The sequence below is a fragment of the Chanodichthys erythropterus genome, chromosome 18 (assembly GCF_024489055.1).
Source record: "Chanodichthys erythropterus isolate Z2021 chromosome 18, ASM2448905v1, whole genome shotgun sequence".
NCBI classification, from domain to species: domain Eukaryota; kingdom Metazoa; phylum Chordata; class Actinopteri; order Cypriniformes; family Xenocyprididae; genus Chanodichthys; species Chanodichthys erythropterus.
Window position 1 is genome coordinate 14258762 of NC_090238.1, and position 14562 is coordinate 14273323.

A 14562-nucleotide genomic window follows, 5' to 3' on the forward strand; every position below is an offset into this window, starting at 1 on the left:
AGTGTGAGATTTTATGTAACTTTTATATTTGCAATTACTGAATTAGTGTGAGGGTCATCTGATTAATAGGAAAACGTTGATTTTATCACAAATACATTTTTTAATAATATTCAGAGAGCTCCCATAATGTCCAAAAAATAATAGGGATTTAATGTCTGAGATGGGAAAATATGTTTTTCTGGAAGTTAAATATGTCATTAATTTTGTGGGGTGTTCAGAAAAGTAATACATATTGGTAAAAATCTAAAAATGTGTAAGTCCAAATGATACCACTTTCATGGAATGACTTTTATATACAAATAATTATTTGAAAAATATAATTTTCATGCAGTCAGTAGAGCCCTCCCCAGTGTAGGTCCCTGGAAGCCCGTGCGTTAATGTGCCCGTTTGTGAGTGGACATTGCAAAGGACTTCATTTGTACATATTTAAAGGCGATTTTCTCAATATTTAATTTTTTTTTTTTCTTCCTCAGATTCTAGATTTTCAAATAGTTGTATCTCAGCCAAATGTTGAAACCCAGACCCTTATGACTGGTTTTGTGGTCCAGGGTCACAAATGTCTATATTTAATCTACAGGGGTTTTGTGTTGAAATGACAGAATACATTTTAATGTATATCACGTTAATTATATTTCCATTAAAGAGAGTATTTCATCTCTTTTTTTCTTTTTTTCCACGAACAGTGAAATGAATGTAAAGACATTAAACAAGTTTTGTTTCACTTTTTTTTTTATTCTGGAACTAATCACAACTTATCTCTTAAAATACTTATCTCAATTTATGTATAGATATATTATCTAATAGATTAGGCACATTCTAGCTGATTGACCAAACTGAATTCTCATCACATTTATTTAATATACTCTTTTTATGTTTTGCAATGAGACTGAAATGATGAAACTGTTTCGGTAATTGAAAATGCTTGATTTGTTTTGGGAACCAAGAATTGTTTTTCTCTCACAACTAAACATTCAAGACCACAAATGAACTTTAGGAGGTTCATTTCCTCGGGGTCATGGAGGACCTCAGGGGAAGCTGTCCCTCAACCCAGCTGTTTGGATTGGCCAACATTCGTTTCCATATTTGAACTTCCTCATTCAGCGAATCCATCCAATCAACTTTCTTGCCATAGCTCTGGCCTGCAAGTAAATACAGAAACCGTTTGATGAAATGGCTTCAAGAAACCTGCCGTCAGCTCTTAAATCAGGATTTTAATGTAGATTAAGTGCAAAATACATGTGCAGTGAAGGAAAAGGTTCTGTTATGTACCTGTTCCAAGACTGAGGCGCAGACCTCCCAGAAATTGATTGGCGAGTGTGTTGTGATCCCAAACGGTCAATTCGCAGCAGGCCTCAGTGACTTCCCCAGTTTTGAACCCGTCGTACACCATAGCATGGTTATACACAGGGTCCTGGCTCTTTTTTACAACACGAGTCTTCTGTCGGCTTTTCTTTCTAGTGTCCGGTAAAATGTAGCTAAAAAACAAACAAATTAATTGGTGAATCTCACCTGTAAAGTATATGTCCAGATCTTATTTCACCACAAAAAATGACTGGTGGCATTACAGAAATGATAATATTTACTTATGCACAATATAATTTCTTTTTTTTCTGGGGTAAAATATGTCCTGAACATGTTTTCCTCTGACTCTGACTGGTTTTTGGATGTGTAAACAAAATGATTTAAATAATTAAAGTGCTAGAACAGTTATTTTAAACCTGTAAAAATACAACAGGAAAACTATTATACTTTTGATCTGACCATGTGTAAAATGAGATTGTGAAAATGTTTTGAGCAAGTTAGATCTGTATTTACTTTTGTCCTCTAAACCAAACAAAATGAATGAAATGGGTCATCTGAGTTATTTCCTTTCTGCTCGTCAATTAAATAGATGAAAACAAAACAAAAACATGACACTTCAAACACGACGCTTTAAACATGACAAAGAGGAAGCGTGAGAGAGGGAGAGAGAGTTAGAGATGGAACAATGGCTTTAGCTGCTTTGAAAGTCAGGTCCGTAACAGATGACCGACACACCCTCACCACTTAACAAAAGAATCCACTCCCTGAGGCTTCAGGCGACGTAATTCTTTTGCCTCCCGCAGCCAGACATGAATCTCCCCAGTGCTGTTCTTCGACCCACCTGAAATCAAATAACGTGTTTTAGAGCAAATAGAGTCTGTTAGTCATGAGCGATATTTCTAAGATTAGATGTACAGAATGATATGAAATACACACAAGCAACATCAATATTTGAAACTTTACCAGTGGACTCTGGAGGAACATATTTTAGTGAAACTGACAACAATCCATTAGACTCGTGCAATTCTTGATTTTCTGAAGTCTATAATAAAAAAAGGGTAATATTCTGTTATAACAGAGAATTAAGTTGAACAAAGACATCCCTTTTGTCAAAGAAAGAATACTCTGTTCCTAAACTCAGTGATATTTATCTTTCCTAATCACACAAACATCTTCAGAAGGTGTACCTTTGGCTGTAGGTTGTACCAGGTAAGGGCTTCATGTCCCCAGTCCCAGGTCTTAAGACTGATCTCAACCTGCCCCAGGAACACATTTCGGCCCCTGGAGTCATTGTGCCACACGGACAGATTCAGAGTCTTTTCCGGCAGCTCTTCGCGCTTCACTTTGTACTGATTAGAGATTTACAGCACATATAAGGTTAAATGTTTTATTAAATATAAATGTAAATATTATATTTCTATCATTTTAGTGTCACAGAGAAACGTACTCTCAGGGATTCCACATAAACTGGATTCACAGTCCGTTTCTTAATAGAAGTTTTCCTTTTGCTACGACGAGACTTGTCTGGATAGAGGTAGGTCTTCACATAACTGTAAAGGAAAGTTGTTATTCATGATAGATTAGATAGATAGATAGATAGATAGATAGATAGATAGATAGATAGATAGATAGATAGATAGATAGATAGATAGATAGATAGATAGATAGATAGATAGATAGATAGATACAATTGACTTCAAACACAATATGCTTTCAAAATGTTCAACATTTATTCAAATATTATTTTAAAAAAATGGTTAAAGATGTCAATTTTCTGAGGCCGGACATCACTTTTGGCCATGATAGTAGGGGTGTGACGAGATTTCTTGTCAAGGTGAAAAGCTGTCTTGCGATATTGCCATTACAGACCGCTACATTTACATTACACCTCCACTGTCATTTTTCTTTTTATAGAAATAAAAGCCATTTAATTCAGTTGAATAATGGTCACTTCAATTGTCATTCAGCTCATTAAACAGGAACTGCAGAGTTGTACGTAGTGCAGCAGGAATCAGAGTTCACTGATCAGGTGACGAGATGACTGACAAGACCATGGCGGAGGATTCGTTGCACAACAGAACCTAAGCGTCTAACAAATGTATTGTAGAATGCGCGTTCAGCACCGCCTCTCCCTATTGTCCGAGCGTGATTGGTCTGGTTTCACACTCAACTTGATTCTACTGAACCCTGGTACAATTGCGTTCATCTTACATCATCACAAACGTGCACAGCACATGGCAGAAAACGGGACTCGGGTCAATATATTGTGCATTTTTAATTAATTTGGTGCTATTATATGCGCAGCAGAGTGAATGGCACTTAGGTTAACTGTATGTGTGTTGCATGAAGGTGATTTTCTGGTGCTAGCAAACTGACTCTTTTGAGGAGACAGCTGATTGCGAGCCATAGGCCAATTTCACAATTTGGGGTTTTTGGCTTCTGGATTGGCCAATGCAGTGGGTAAGCTTTTTTCCGGTAACAGCGATGGCTGAGCCTAACAAGAGCCGGTTCATGAATTAAAGTCTTTGTACGAATTAAATATATTGAAAATGTTTGAACTGTCTTGGTGATTTATTGGTCAGACTACAAAGTTTTAATTAAGAGCTAAATTTAAGAAATAATTCGAATTGTCTTGGTTATATCAAGTTGCCTGTTTGGTGTGGCTGTGCATTATCATCATGTAAAAACAGTGTTTTTCGCAATTTGCTAGGGAAATCATCGGCTGGCAGCTCCCTTCTCACACAGACCTGATCTGCTGATTCATAAAGAGAAGCAGGGCACGTTTATGTGTTTCTAGATATATCTATCATAAACGGCAACACTGTCATCTCTCATTGATATTTCATCTCATTCACTCACATAGGCTCCAAACATAAATCTATAAATATTCACAGTATTAAGAAACCCATTAGTAGTGGTGCTGTTGCACATTTCATAGTTGCTTTGCTTACTATAGATTAATGCAAAGACTCTGTATGTTGTATACAATGTGGCCTTGGAAATAAATTGCCTTAGTTTTATCATTTTAATCTATCAGCTCCCAGGTCCGCATGACAGCTTTCACATTACCAATTTTTCAAACTAAACTGCCAGTGTGCATGCACCCTGACAGATACAGTAGACATACAGACAGACAGACAGAGTCAGATTTATTTATTTAATGTATTTCATTAGTATATATTTTCTTTTAGGTTCATTACTCACGGGTCAGTGCGTTGTTTACGAGGATTAGCAATAGCCAGATCCTGACACTGTTCAATCATAATGATCAGCTCTCCAACAGGGCTGTACATCACTGCAAACTCCACAGAGCCCTGCACCTCAACATTCCCAAAATCCCCTGCATCGCTGTACACACTCAGCATACTACTGGTGCGCTTATAGGAGGGAAACAAAATTAGCAGGGATAAATCTCTGGAAGACTATGTTTTTATTTTTGGACTTTTAATGTCTTGTACTTGGATAGGAAAGTGAATGATGACAGGAAAGGGTGGGAGAGAGCGAGGGGAATTTGGGATTGGGAAATGATGCAGTCTGTACTTGAACCTGCACCCCTCTGGAGCACAACGGCCCTTGTATCATAAGCACATGCGCCAGACAGAAAAACATAACACCATTGTCATAATGTCATTGAATGTGAATGAGTCATTTCATACCACTTAAGGGCTATTTAAATGTGTTCAAAAGTATTTCTAGATGTTTAATATGCATAAACATTATTAATTTCCAACACTGTGGCTCTATGGTGCTTTCTAAACAAGTCAACTTTGGCTCAACCAATGTCATGCGTTCTGGGCAAAGCTTATATTTAAACATTGTTAAAAACAGAAAGTAAAAATAAAAAAGTCCAACTTACATCAGTAAGAGACAATGCGCTAGCTGAATAGCCTTTTCTGCTAGAGAGATCCGATCCATAGCTGGACAATGAAATATCATCATCATCATCATCATCATCATCATCTGAATCAACTCCTTCATCCTGCAACATAGAAACAATATAAACATTAAAGCTGCAAGCAGCGATGAAAGGGCCCTCGCACCTGGGGTCACCGCCAATAGGAAAACAGTGAATAGTGGGTGACATGCATGTAAGTGAGTAAATACAGGAGAAATATGGCAAAGTCATTTCGACGTGCCACACTTCCTGCTTCCAACAGGTGGCGCTTTGACTGCCATGTAGATTTCTTCAGGCCAGGACTGTTATCAAATGTGAAGTTTGGAGCAAATCGGACATTATTTACAACAACTTCCTGTTTCATGGCGTTAATCACACACATTAGCACTTAGCCAAGTGTTGCATGATTTAACGTGTTTCTAACATGTTTATGCATGTACTTGGCATATTTAAATGTGTTTCTGGGAGTGAATTACAGTACAAAGAATGGCATTTTCTGTTGCCAGCATGTGGCGCTATGATAACTGAATATCGGCATATAGATAATTAAATATTTGCATGTAGATGTCTTTAGGCTAGGACTCTTATCAAACATGTGAAGTTTGGGGCAGATCGGACATTGTATGCAGAGTTACAACAACTTCCTGTTTCATGGTGAAACATCGAACTTTGTCAGGGCGCCGCGGACACGTCCTTAAACGAAAACTCAAGATCTTCACAATTTAACATCGCAAAGGCCTTTTGATTAGACTGACCAAATATGATGTTTATCTGATAAAATCTCTAGGAGGAGTTCGTTGAAGGACAACGTCTGGAAAAACTGCAAAAAATTTTGCAGAGAAAATACTTCCTGTTGGGTTTACAGATTTTGCACCCAGGGACTTTTTTGTTGGTATTGGGCTGTTACATCTGTCTACCGAATTTCATACTTGTCTGTGAAACGTTGCGTGAAGGCCGCTTAATTGAAATTTTGTAGGTAGCGCTATCAAGCCATTTTGCCACACCTAATTCTGAAACCCATATCAGACGTAAATTTTCACCACTTCTGATGCGTGTGCAAAGTTTCATGAGTTTTAGAGCATGTTCAGGCCCTCAAAAATGCGATTCATTTCGGAGAAGAAGAAGAATTGACCGAGCAATTACAATAGGGTCCTCACACCATCGGTGCTCGGGCCCTAAAAAACAGCAAAGCAGAACATAAGGCTACTTTTGACAGTCAAGCAACTTATTTTCAACACTTCACATTTCAGAGGATGATAAAATGAATGATGAAATGATATTTCAAATGCTGCAACAGTATGAATTATTTTTGTGGGACAGTAGCTCACCTTCCAAGCATTTGCCGTGTAGGAAGGAGTTTTAGATATGGAATCCTCAAGTAAAGTCTCCAGAACGGACACCCCATGTTTATTTCCTAAAGAGATCAAAGAATAAAGCTCAAACCAGCTATATATCCATGAAAATCTACAGAGAGAAATCAAACAGGTTAAACTTGAGCTTAGGTGAACATACACACAATACAGGGTGTGTCTTTCTCAAATACCAGCCCTTAAGGGCACTTCAGAAATCAAATACGCCATTTTACGCCTCAAGCTTAACATACTGTATTAGCATGGTGAATAAGCCTCTAGTATTAGATCTCATAACCATTTACCATTCAATTCTGTTGGATCTGGAGATTCAGATGGTATTATGACTATTGTGGGAACCGAATCATCTCCATTCCCCTGCTTTGGCTCCTGAGCGGTGCTCTTCTGCAGGACAGGTGGTCTTGTCCTTTCAGCTCTTGCGAGAACACTTAGTAGAATATCTGACTGCGTCCTCTGCTCAGTTTCGACGTTGTCGTCCTCATCTTTCATTTCTGAAGAACCTTGACCCAGTTCAGCAACATCTTCAATTGTAGGTTTAGCTGGTTTAATTGGTTCAAATCTGTCGATTTGTTTAGGGTTAACGTGCAATCCAACATCTTTAATGTGCACTAATTTCCCATCATCTGTCATTGAAAGATAGTCTTGGCTCAATTCTCTTAAAACCTGACTTGTGGGTGTGTCTTTTGGCAAGTTCTGATCATTTGATAACTTTATTTTTTCTTTATCCTCATGGGCATCAAGATATCTTTGCACAGTTTTGTCACTGACACTTGGTTTCGATTCAAAATTGTTATTCACACTAACATCAGCTGTTTTATTCTGCAACAACGGCTCCTTTTTATCTGATGTTTTCTTCTCGACTGGGACGGCACCGTCAACATCACTGGAAGCATCTTTTTCCTGCAGAGTGTTAGAGGGAAATTCATGAGAACTTACTTTGGGATGCTTCTTCAGTAGAGCAATGCTTATTGATTTGTTCCTTACCAGCTACAAGCTCAACTACTTGATCCGTATCTGTCTCGGCACATAAACCAGCACTTACATTTTGTCCTCCACCTCCCTTCCTGTCTGAACTTGCTTCATCATTAAGAAAATCACCAGAGACCATCCTTCTCTTATCACGCTCATTAGTAGAGTCTGAGGAACTCAGTTTATCAGTTTCAAACTCTCTAAATATAAATTCAACTGAACATGGCTGATCTTTGCCTGTATTATCTTGGAAAGCATTAGTAGACTCATTAACCTCATTTGAACCTTCATGATCTAAGTGTCTAGTAAATTCTGGTCCATCGCTTGTGAAAACTAAGGAAGTCTGTGGTTGAATCTGAAACTTGATCAATGAACATTTTTCTAAGAAAACATCTTGGTTAAAGTCTTTAGGCTCAACTACAGATACACTGCTCAGCCAAAAGAAGTTGCAATTTGGATTTTAATAGGCAAATACTTAAGAATCTATGAATGAATCATTATTACAGTGATTATTATGTTTCTAGCATGTTATATGTTTGGCAACGGTTCTTTTAACTCTTAAAGATGGAGTGTGTAGCTTTTCATTTCTTAAACAGCCATGTAGGAAGACACATCATGGCCATATTCCAGGATGACAATGTCAAGATTCACCAGGGATAAAATTGTAAAAGAATGGTTGGGAAGGAGCATGAAGAATCATTTTCACACATGAATTGGCAACTCTGAGTCCAGACCTTAATTTCATTGAAAGTCTTTGGGATGTGCTGAAGGAGACTTTACAGAGTGCTCACCTCTTGCATTGTCAATACAAGATCTTGACTAAAAATTGTTGCACCTCTTGATGGAAATAACATCACAACATTCATTTCCATCAAGAGGTGCAACATTTTTTGGTCAAGATCTTGTATTGACAATGCAAGAGGTGAGCACTCTGTAAAGTCTCCTCTGGCACATCCCAAAAGCTTACACTGAGGTTAAGGTCAGTGCCAGTTCATGTGTGAAAATGATTCTTCATGCTCCCTCCAAACAATTAATTCACAATTTGAGCCTGATGAATCTTGACATTGTCAACCTGGAATATGGACATGATGATCTTCCTACATGGTTGTTTAAGAAATGAAAAGCTACACACTCCCATCAGTTAGGGTTAAAAGAACCGTTGCCAAAAATATAACATGCTAGAAAAATAATAATCACTGTAAAAATGATCCATTAATAGATTCTTAAGTATTTGCCTATTAAAATCCAAACGGCGGCTTTTTTTTTTTAGACAGGTAGTGTACAATTCGAAATTATGTTTTATCCATAAATTTTAAAGATGGACCTGATTCTCCTTCTCTAGTGTCACTGTGTTCTCAACATGTGATTTTACCTCTTTTAGTTTAGGTCCAACACTATTTTTTTCATCATGCACAGACTTCACTGCGTTCGGTTCGAGGGAAATCTTCACCCAGTTCTCCTCAAACGATTGATCTCTCTGTAGTGCTGGAGGGAGTGAAACTTTTCCCCTTGGCTCTGGATTTGTTGCTGGTTTTGCAGTCCCTCTTTCAGGTTTAGTGTCTTGAACTGCTCTTGAAAAGGGAAAAACGGTTGTTATTCTGTCATCAGAGAGCTGTTTGGGTTGCGCTTCAGTTAAATTGCGTTCTGGGTCATTGCCATTGAGGATATGATTGCCATCAATTTCTGCTTGTGGTTTTTCTTTTCTACCAGACACTCTTGGAGCAGATGAAGGTTCTGCAAATACAAACACCAAAACATCACCAAATTAGACTCACATAATAACAATGTACATTTTTTAAACCACTGTTAATTTTTTTTATTAATACTTTTATTGAGCAAACATGCAATAAATTGATCAAAAGTGACAGTAAAGACTTTTACATTGTAACAAAATGTTTCTATTTCTATTAAATCTTGTTCTTTTGAAACTTTTCCATGAAAATAGTAAGTAGCACAACTGTTTTCCACATTGATAATAATAAGAAATGGTTCTTGAGCAGCAAATCATCATATTAGAATGATTTCTGAAGGATCATGTGACACTGAAGACTGGAGTAATGAAGCTGAAAATTCAGCTTTGCCAACACAGGAATAAATTATTTAAAAATATATTAATATAGAAAACAGTTATTTTAAATTGTTATAATATTTTGCGACATTACCGTTTTAATCTTACCAACCCCAAAAGTTTGAACAGTAGTGTAATTCCCTACAAAGCACTGAAAGTACGATTACTTAATGATTAATTTACTCAGTTATTCATTTATATTAAAAATGTCATCCATGTTTAATCATGTGATTCAAACTCACCATCATCCATAAAGTCATCATCAGTATACTGATGATAAGTCTGTGAATAAATAGAAACATAATAAAAAAAAAAAATAAAAAAAAAATTAATTCTGGTCTTTTTTTCTGAATATTTACAGAAAAAAATAATATTTGTAACAAACCTCTTTACTAAGGGCTGGATGAATTAATCTAGGGTCAGCTGATGGACTGCAGTGGAATAAAAAAAAAATTGCATAATATTAACATGTATATTGAAAATCTATATATTGAAAATCCACTCAAAATACATTTGGATGGCAGTTGCTGTGAAAATAAAGGCCATTACTTTGAAGGCGTTCTGTGCTCCTCCTTTTCATTTTCTTTGTTCTCGTCTACTATATCATTCAGGAAAGGGTTGAGTTTATGGGCTGAGTTCAAAAAGAAAGAGTACATATACAGTAATCAGTTCATACTCAAAACTACTCGATTCAAATCTAGAGGTAAAGTAATTCACAGACACTCTGTTCAACAGTGAAATGGAGTTTTGCAGTTACAGTAGCGAAAAGCAATGCAAAGCATAATCAGGGCACATGGCACAGCATGTTGACTCACATGACTCAGAGTCCAGAAAGTTTGAAATCACCAGACAGGTGTGGTATGTGTACTCAAAGATAAATTCTTTTTAACAGCATCAGCTCAATAAGGAAGGCATACCTGCTGTTTTCTTCCATCTCATGGAGGACCTCACCACTGCTGTGACATCCGTCTGCTGCCCATATCGCTTGACCCTGAGCTCTTCAAACCACTCGCCTGTCAAAGTCTTCAGCTGTGTAAGGTCAGGGACTGACTGCCTCAGTGTCCTGGTATGACAGAAAAAGCACAGACAGGGTTCTGTATACTTTGGCCAAACAGTGAAAAGTGTGCAGAAATCATTATAACTTATAAAATGCAAAATAAATAGGAGTAGTTATTTAGCATATGCTTTTGGTTCACTAGCATACTTAGTGCTGTATTCGTTACACTGTTTTGGATTGATTGGACTTTCTGACACCACATATTAAACTGGTTTGAATCTTATCTCTCAGAATGTTCCCAGTTTGTCTACGTGGGTACTAATAGATCTCAAATTGTGCTGTTACGATAGGGTGTCCCTCAGGGGCCAGTGTTGGGTCCTACTCTGTTTAGTGTCTATATCATTTCTATGTTGAATGAATGAATGAATGTTGCATTTATTTAACGCTTTCATATGTACTACTGTCCAAAGCGCTTTACAATTGTATCAGGTGTCTCTCCTCAAAGAGGAGAGAAAGAGTGATAGAGCCAATTCAATGGATGGGGATTATTAAGAGGCCATGATTGGTAAGGGCCAATGGAGGGAATTTGGCCAGGACACCGGGGTTACACCCCTACTCTTCACGAGAAGTGCCATCATCTGCCATAGGATTTTTAATGAGCACAGAGAGTCAGGACCTCGGTTTAACCGTCTCATAGCATTCAGCCTGATTTCACGTCTGCCACTTCAACTCTCTCTGCTTGTTTGTTGAAAATAAGGGCCTGGAACTTTCTTAAATTAAATTGTTCTAAAACTGACATTGTGTTAATCAGCACTCCAGCTAATGTTAATAAATGTAATAACTTACCGTGGACGATAGCCTAATCTCCTCTTCTGTCCAGGTGCGGTATTTAGGTATTATTTTTGATGCTCAACTTACTTTTAATACTCATTTTAAAAATATTACTAAAGTTTTTTCTCTTGGCTGAGAGCAAAAAGCCTTATTCATGCCTTTATTACATCTAGGCTTGATGACTGTAAATCACTTTTTGCAGGTCTACCAGAAAATTCTATGAAGAGGTTGCAATATATACAAAATTCAGCTGCTTGTGTCTTGACTTCTACATCTTCATGCAAACACATTACCCCTGTGATTCTTCAACTACACTGACTACAGAGATGGGCACACATCAAAAAAAAGATTAGTTACAAATTACAAATACTTAATCAATCAAATGTATTTAAATAAAATACAAAATACTGCTGTGAAAAAATGTATTTAATTAAAATACAAGTAATTTGAAAATACAAAAATACAAACAAAATTTACACGCAATCATTTGACGTGTGAGAGTAACAGTGGAGTTAGATACACGTACAGTAAGTTGCTCTCAGTTGCTAAGTATAGCCAAAGCATTCAAAAAGCACAACTATTTAACAGCAGCATTCAAGTAAGAAATTATACAGAAATTGAATAATCATGTAAAAACACTGCACAGTTCTCACTGTAACAATTAAATATAGACTGATGATCCTTATAAAGATACTAAAGTTATTCAGTCAGGAGCAGTGAGTGATTTTGTCTTTTTTGTTTGTTTGATTCTTGTTTAATATTAATGACAAACAGCAGCCGGTTTATTAGGCTGCTGTCACTTTAAGAACAAATGCACATATGGTTACATTAATTTAAGACACGACCTACTGTATTTTCATCTGCAATTAATCAGAATGTTATTTTTTATTACTTGACCTACCTGTTCAAGTATTCACACATGGCGTCGGCATTAACACTTTTCTTTTACTTTGAATGGGTGTCGTCATGCGGTGCCAAACTGAATTGTGGGTCGCTTCACTCGTGTTGAAATTGAAAATTTCTCAAATGTTCAAGTGCCAATGCAAACGTCAGCCAATCAGATCGCCTTATGCCAATACCCTAGCGTAGACGCTAGTTAATTGCATTCATCCAACACCGAAAAGTAATGTGATTGGCTGCTGTCACTATGAAGGTCGCGTCCGCACCATACTTCAGACACGCCCTCCATCAAGTGTTGACGCCAACTCCCCATGTGAATGCACCGTTACAGTTCCTTTTGAACCAAAACAACGATCTTATGCTGCGCTCACTCCATAACTACCCCTGACGTTATACTCGGAGCGGTTCGTGACTCAAATTTATGCGTTTCACTGGCAACACTATCAACGGCGAAATGAATCTGCAGCAGTCGGATGCTACAGGTCAGCGTTCTTTAAGCTGTTTATGTTCATCATTATTGTAATGTTATGTGCTTTGGGACATGAGGTCGTTTATCGCAGTCTCTTGTGACGCTTTTTCTCCCTGCTGTTTGCGTTCATGTGTTTTGGAGGAGGCGTGGCTTTGAAGGGAGGGTGGGATTCTTATGCTTTCAAAGCTAGCTCGCTATCGCTAGCCTCTCCGAAAGTGATCTACCCTACCTTTAAGCCTGGTGATGAAATTTATTGTATGTAAGAATAAAATAATGTGTTTGAATGTATTTTAAATACAAAATACTTTCTCTCAAAGTATTTAATTATAAATTACATTTGATTTTTTTTCTTTGTTAAGGAAAAAACAAATTACAAAATACTCAAAAGTAATTAAATACGCATTTTAAATACATTTAATTAAAATACTGCACATCTCTACTGACTACCAGGTCAATCACGCATTGATTTAAAAAAAAAAAAAAAGAAATTATTTTAACTTATGAAGCAGTAGATGGATTGGCTCCGGTTTACATTTGTGATTTGGTTACACCATTTTCACATCACTTTCATTGCTCAAAGGTTATGGAATTTAGACCTGCTTGATTAGGAATGCTCCTTTTGATAGTTTCTTTTTTAAGAAACATTTCAAAACTTCTTTCATCGTTTTAGTACAGTTTTTAATCTGTAATTTTCATTGTTATTTTTGCATTCTGTGACATGTTTCAACATGCTTTGAGTATGAGAAAAGTGCATTACAAACTAAATGTAAATAAAACTGTAATGGGGTTTAAAAGGAAAACATAATCAGTGCTTGGGTTTATATAAGTTGTAAGCATGAGTATTTGTACATTTGAAACGGCAAGAAACGAAATTTTGAAGAAGAAAAACAATAGTATATATTTTTTGGTAAACATACTCTAATGATCTTTGTTTTATTTACAACTTAGGAAAATATTTTTCACAGTGTACAGTAAGACAATGAAATGTCTTGTAGTGTAGGTCAAACAACCACTTCCTACCTGACTCGTCCACTCTCTAGTCGCTTTAAATCTTCATCTCTCAGAAGCACTTGTCGGATGGCTGCCTCTTCCTCAGCAGACAGAAAGCTCAAGTCAATCAATTCCAATGCACTTTTTGATTGTTTCATCCTGTTCAATAAAAACAAACGCTTTCCAGCAACCGATCTCGTTCCCCCAAGGTAAGCCTCAAACCACCGCGTTTTCCTCAAATCAGAAATCCGTCAACCTACTTTCAGTCCTTATGAATTCGTGCCCACACAGGTAAACGCATATTCCTCTGAGACGCTCAACCTCTTTCGCGTTATTGAGGAAGAGATTTGCTGCACTTTTAACGCGTGTCACAGTCGTTCACATTCTCACGGTGTAAAACAGCTAATGGACGATGTGACGTCATCTGTCAACATTTAGTTTGAGAATAGAGTTAATGTTTCCCTACCTGTGTCCTTCAGGAGTAACCTAGATCCCTGAACCAGAGCAAACACAGAGGAGAAAAGTCATTCATTTGTTTATTTACTACATTTTAATATTCAATATAACTAGTCTCTTAGATATTTGTGTTGTTATTGTTATGCAATCCACATATTGGGGAAATGAGCTCCACCATATATTTATTACAAAATAACATGACGAATTACGAATTGGCGTGTATTTATAAAATCCATTATAAAGAATCAAAATAAAAATACTTTACTGTTCATTTCTCCTCACCCAGACCTAAAATTATTAAGCAATCTGAAGTCC

General features: G+C 37.0%; 1 protein-coding gene across 1 annotated transcript; it reads right to left on the minus strand.

Annotated features, from left to right (window-relative positions):
- Nucleotides 1-694: 694 nt before the first annotated feature.
- Nucleotides 695-14248, minus strand: si:ch211-266g18.6 (synaptotagmin-like protein 1). The gene is made up of 16 exons (XM_067367842.1): nt 13822-14248; nt 10522-10667; nt 10154-10235; nt 9990-10035; nt 9847-9886; nt 8909-9270; nt 6852-7467; nt 6526-6611; nt 5159-5281; nt 4507-4679; nt 2750-2852; nt 2490-2651; nt 2266-2344; nt 2044-2143; nt 1270-1475; nt 695-1139 (listed from the first exon to the last, which is right to left on the minus strand). Exons 1-16 carry the CDS (start codon nt 13947-13949, stop codon nt 1000-1002), a joined length of 2592 nt encoding a protein of 863 aa, XP_067223943.1. The 5' UTR covers nt 13950-14248; the 3' UTR covers nt 695-999.
- Nucleotides 14249-14562: the final 314 nt, after the last annotated feature.

Coding starts and splice junctions, on each gene's coding strand:
- si:ch211-266g18.6 (XM_067367842.1), bottom strand. CDS start 13,949: ATGAAACAATCAAAAAGTGCATTGGAATTGATTGACTTGAGCTTTCTG. Junction 9,887..9,989: donor ATCCAGCCCTTAGTAAAGAG/GTTTGTTACAAA, acceptor ATTTATTCACAG/ACTTATCATCAGTATACTGA. Junction 9,271..9,846: donor TGATGACTTTATGGATGATG/GTGAGTTTGAAT, acceptor TTGTATTTGCAG/AACCTTCATCTGCTCCAAGA.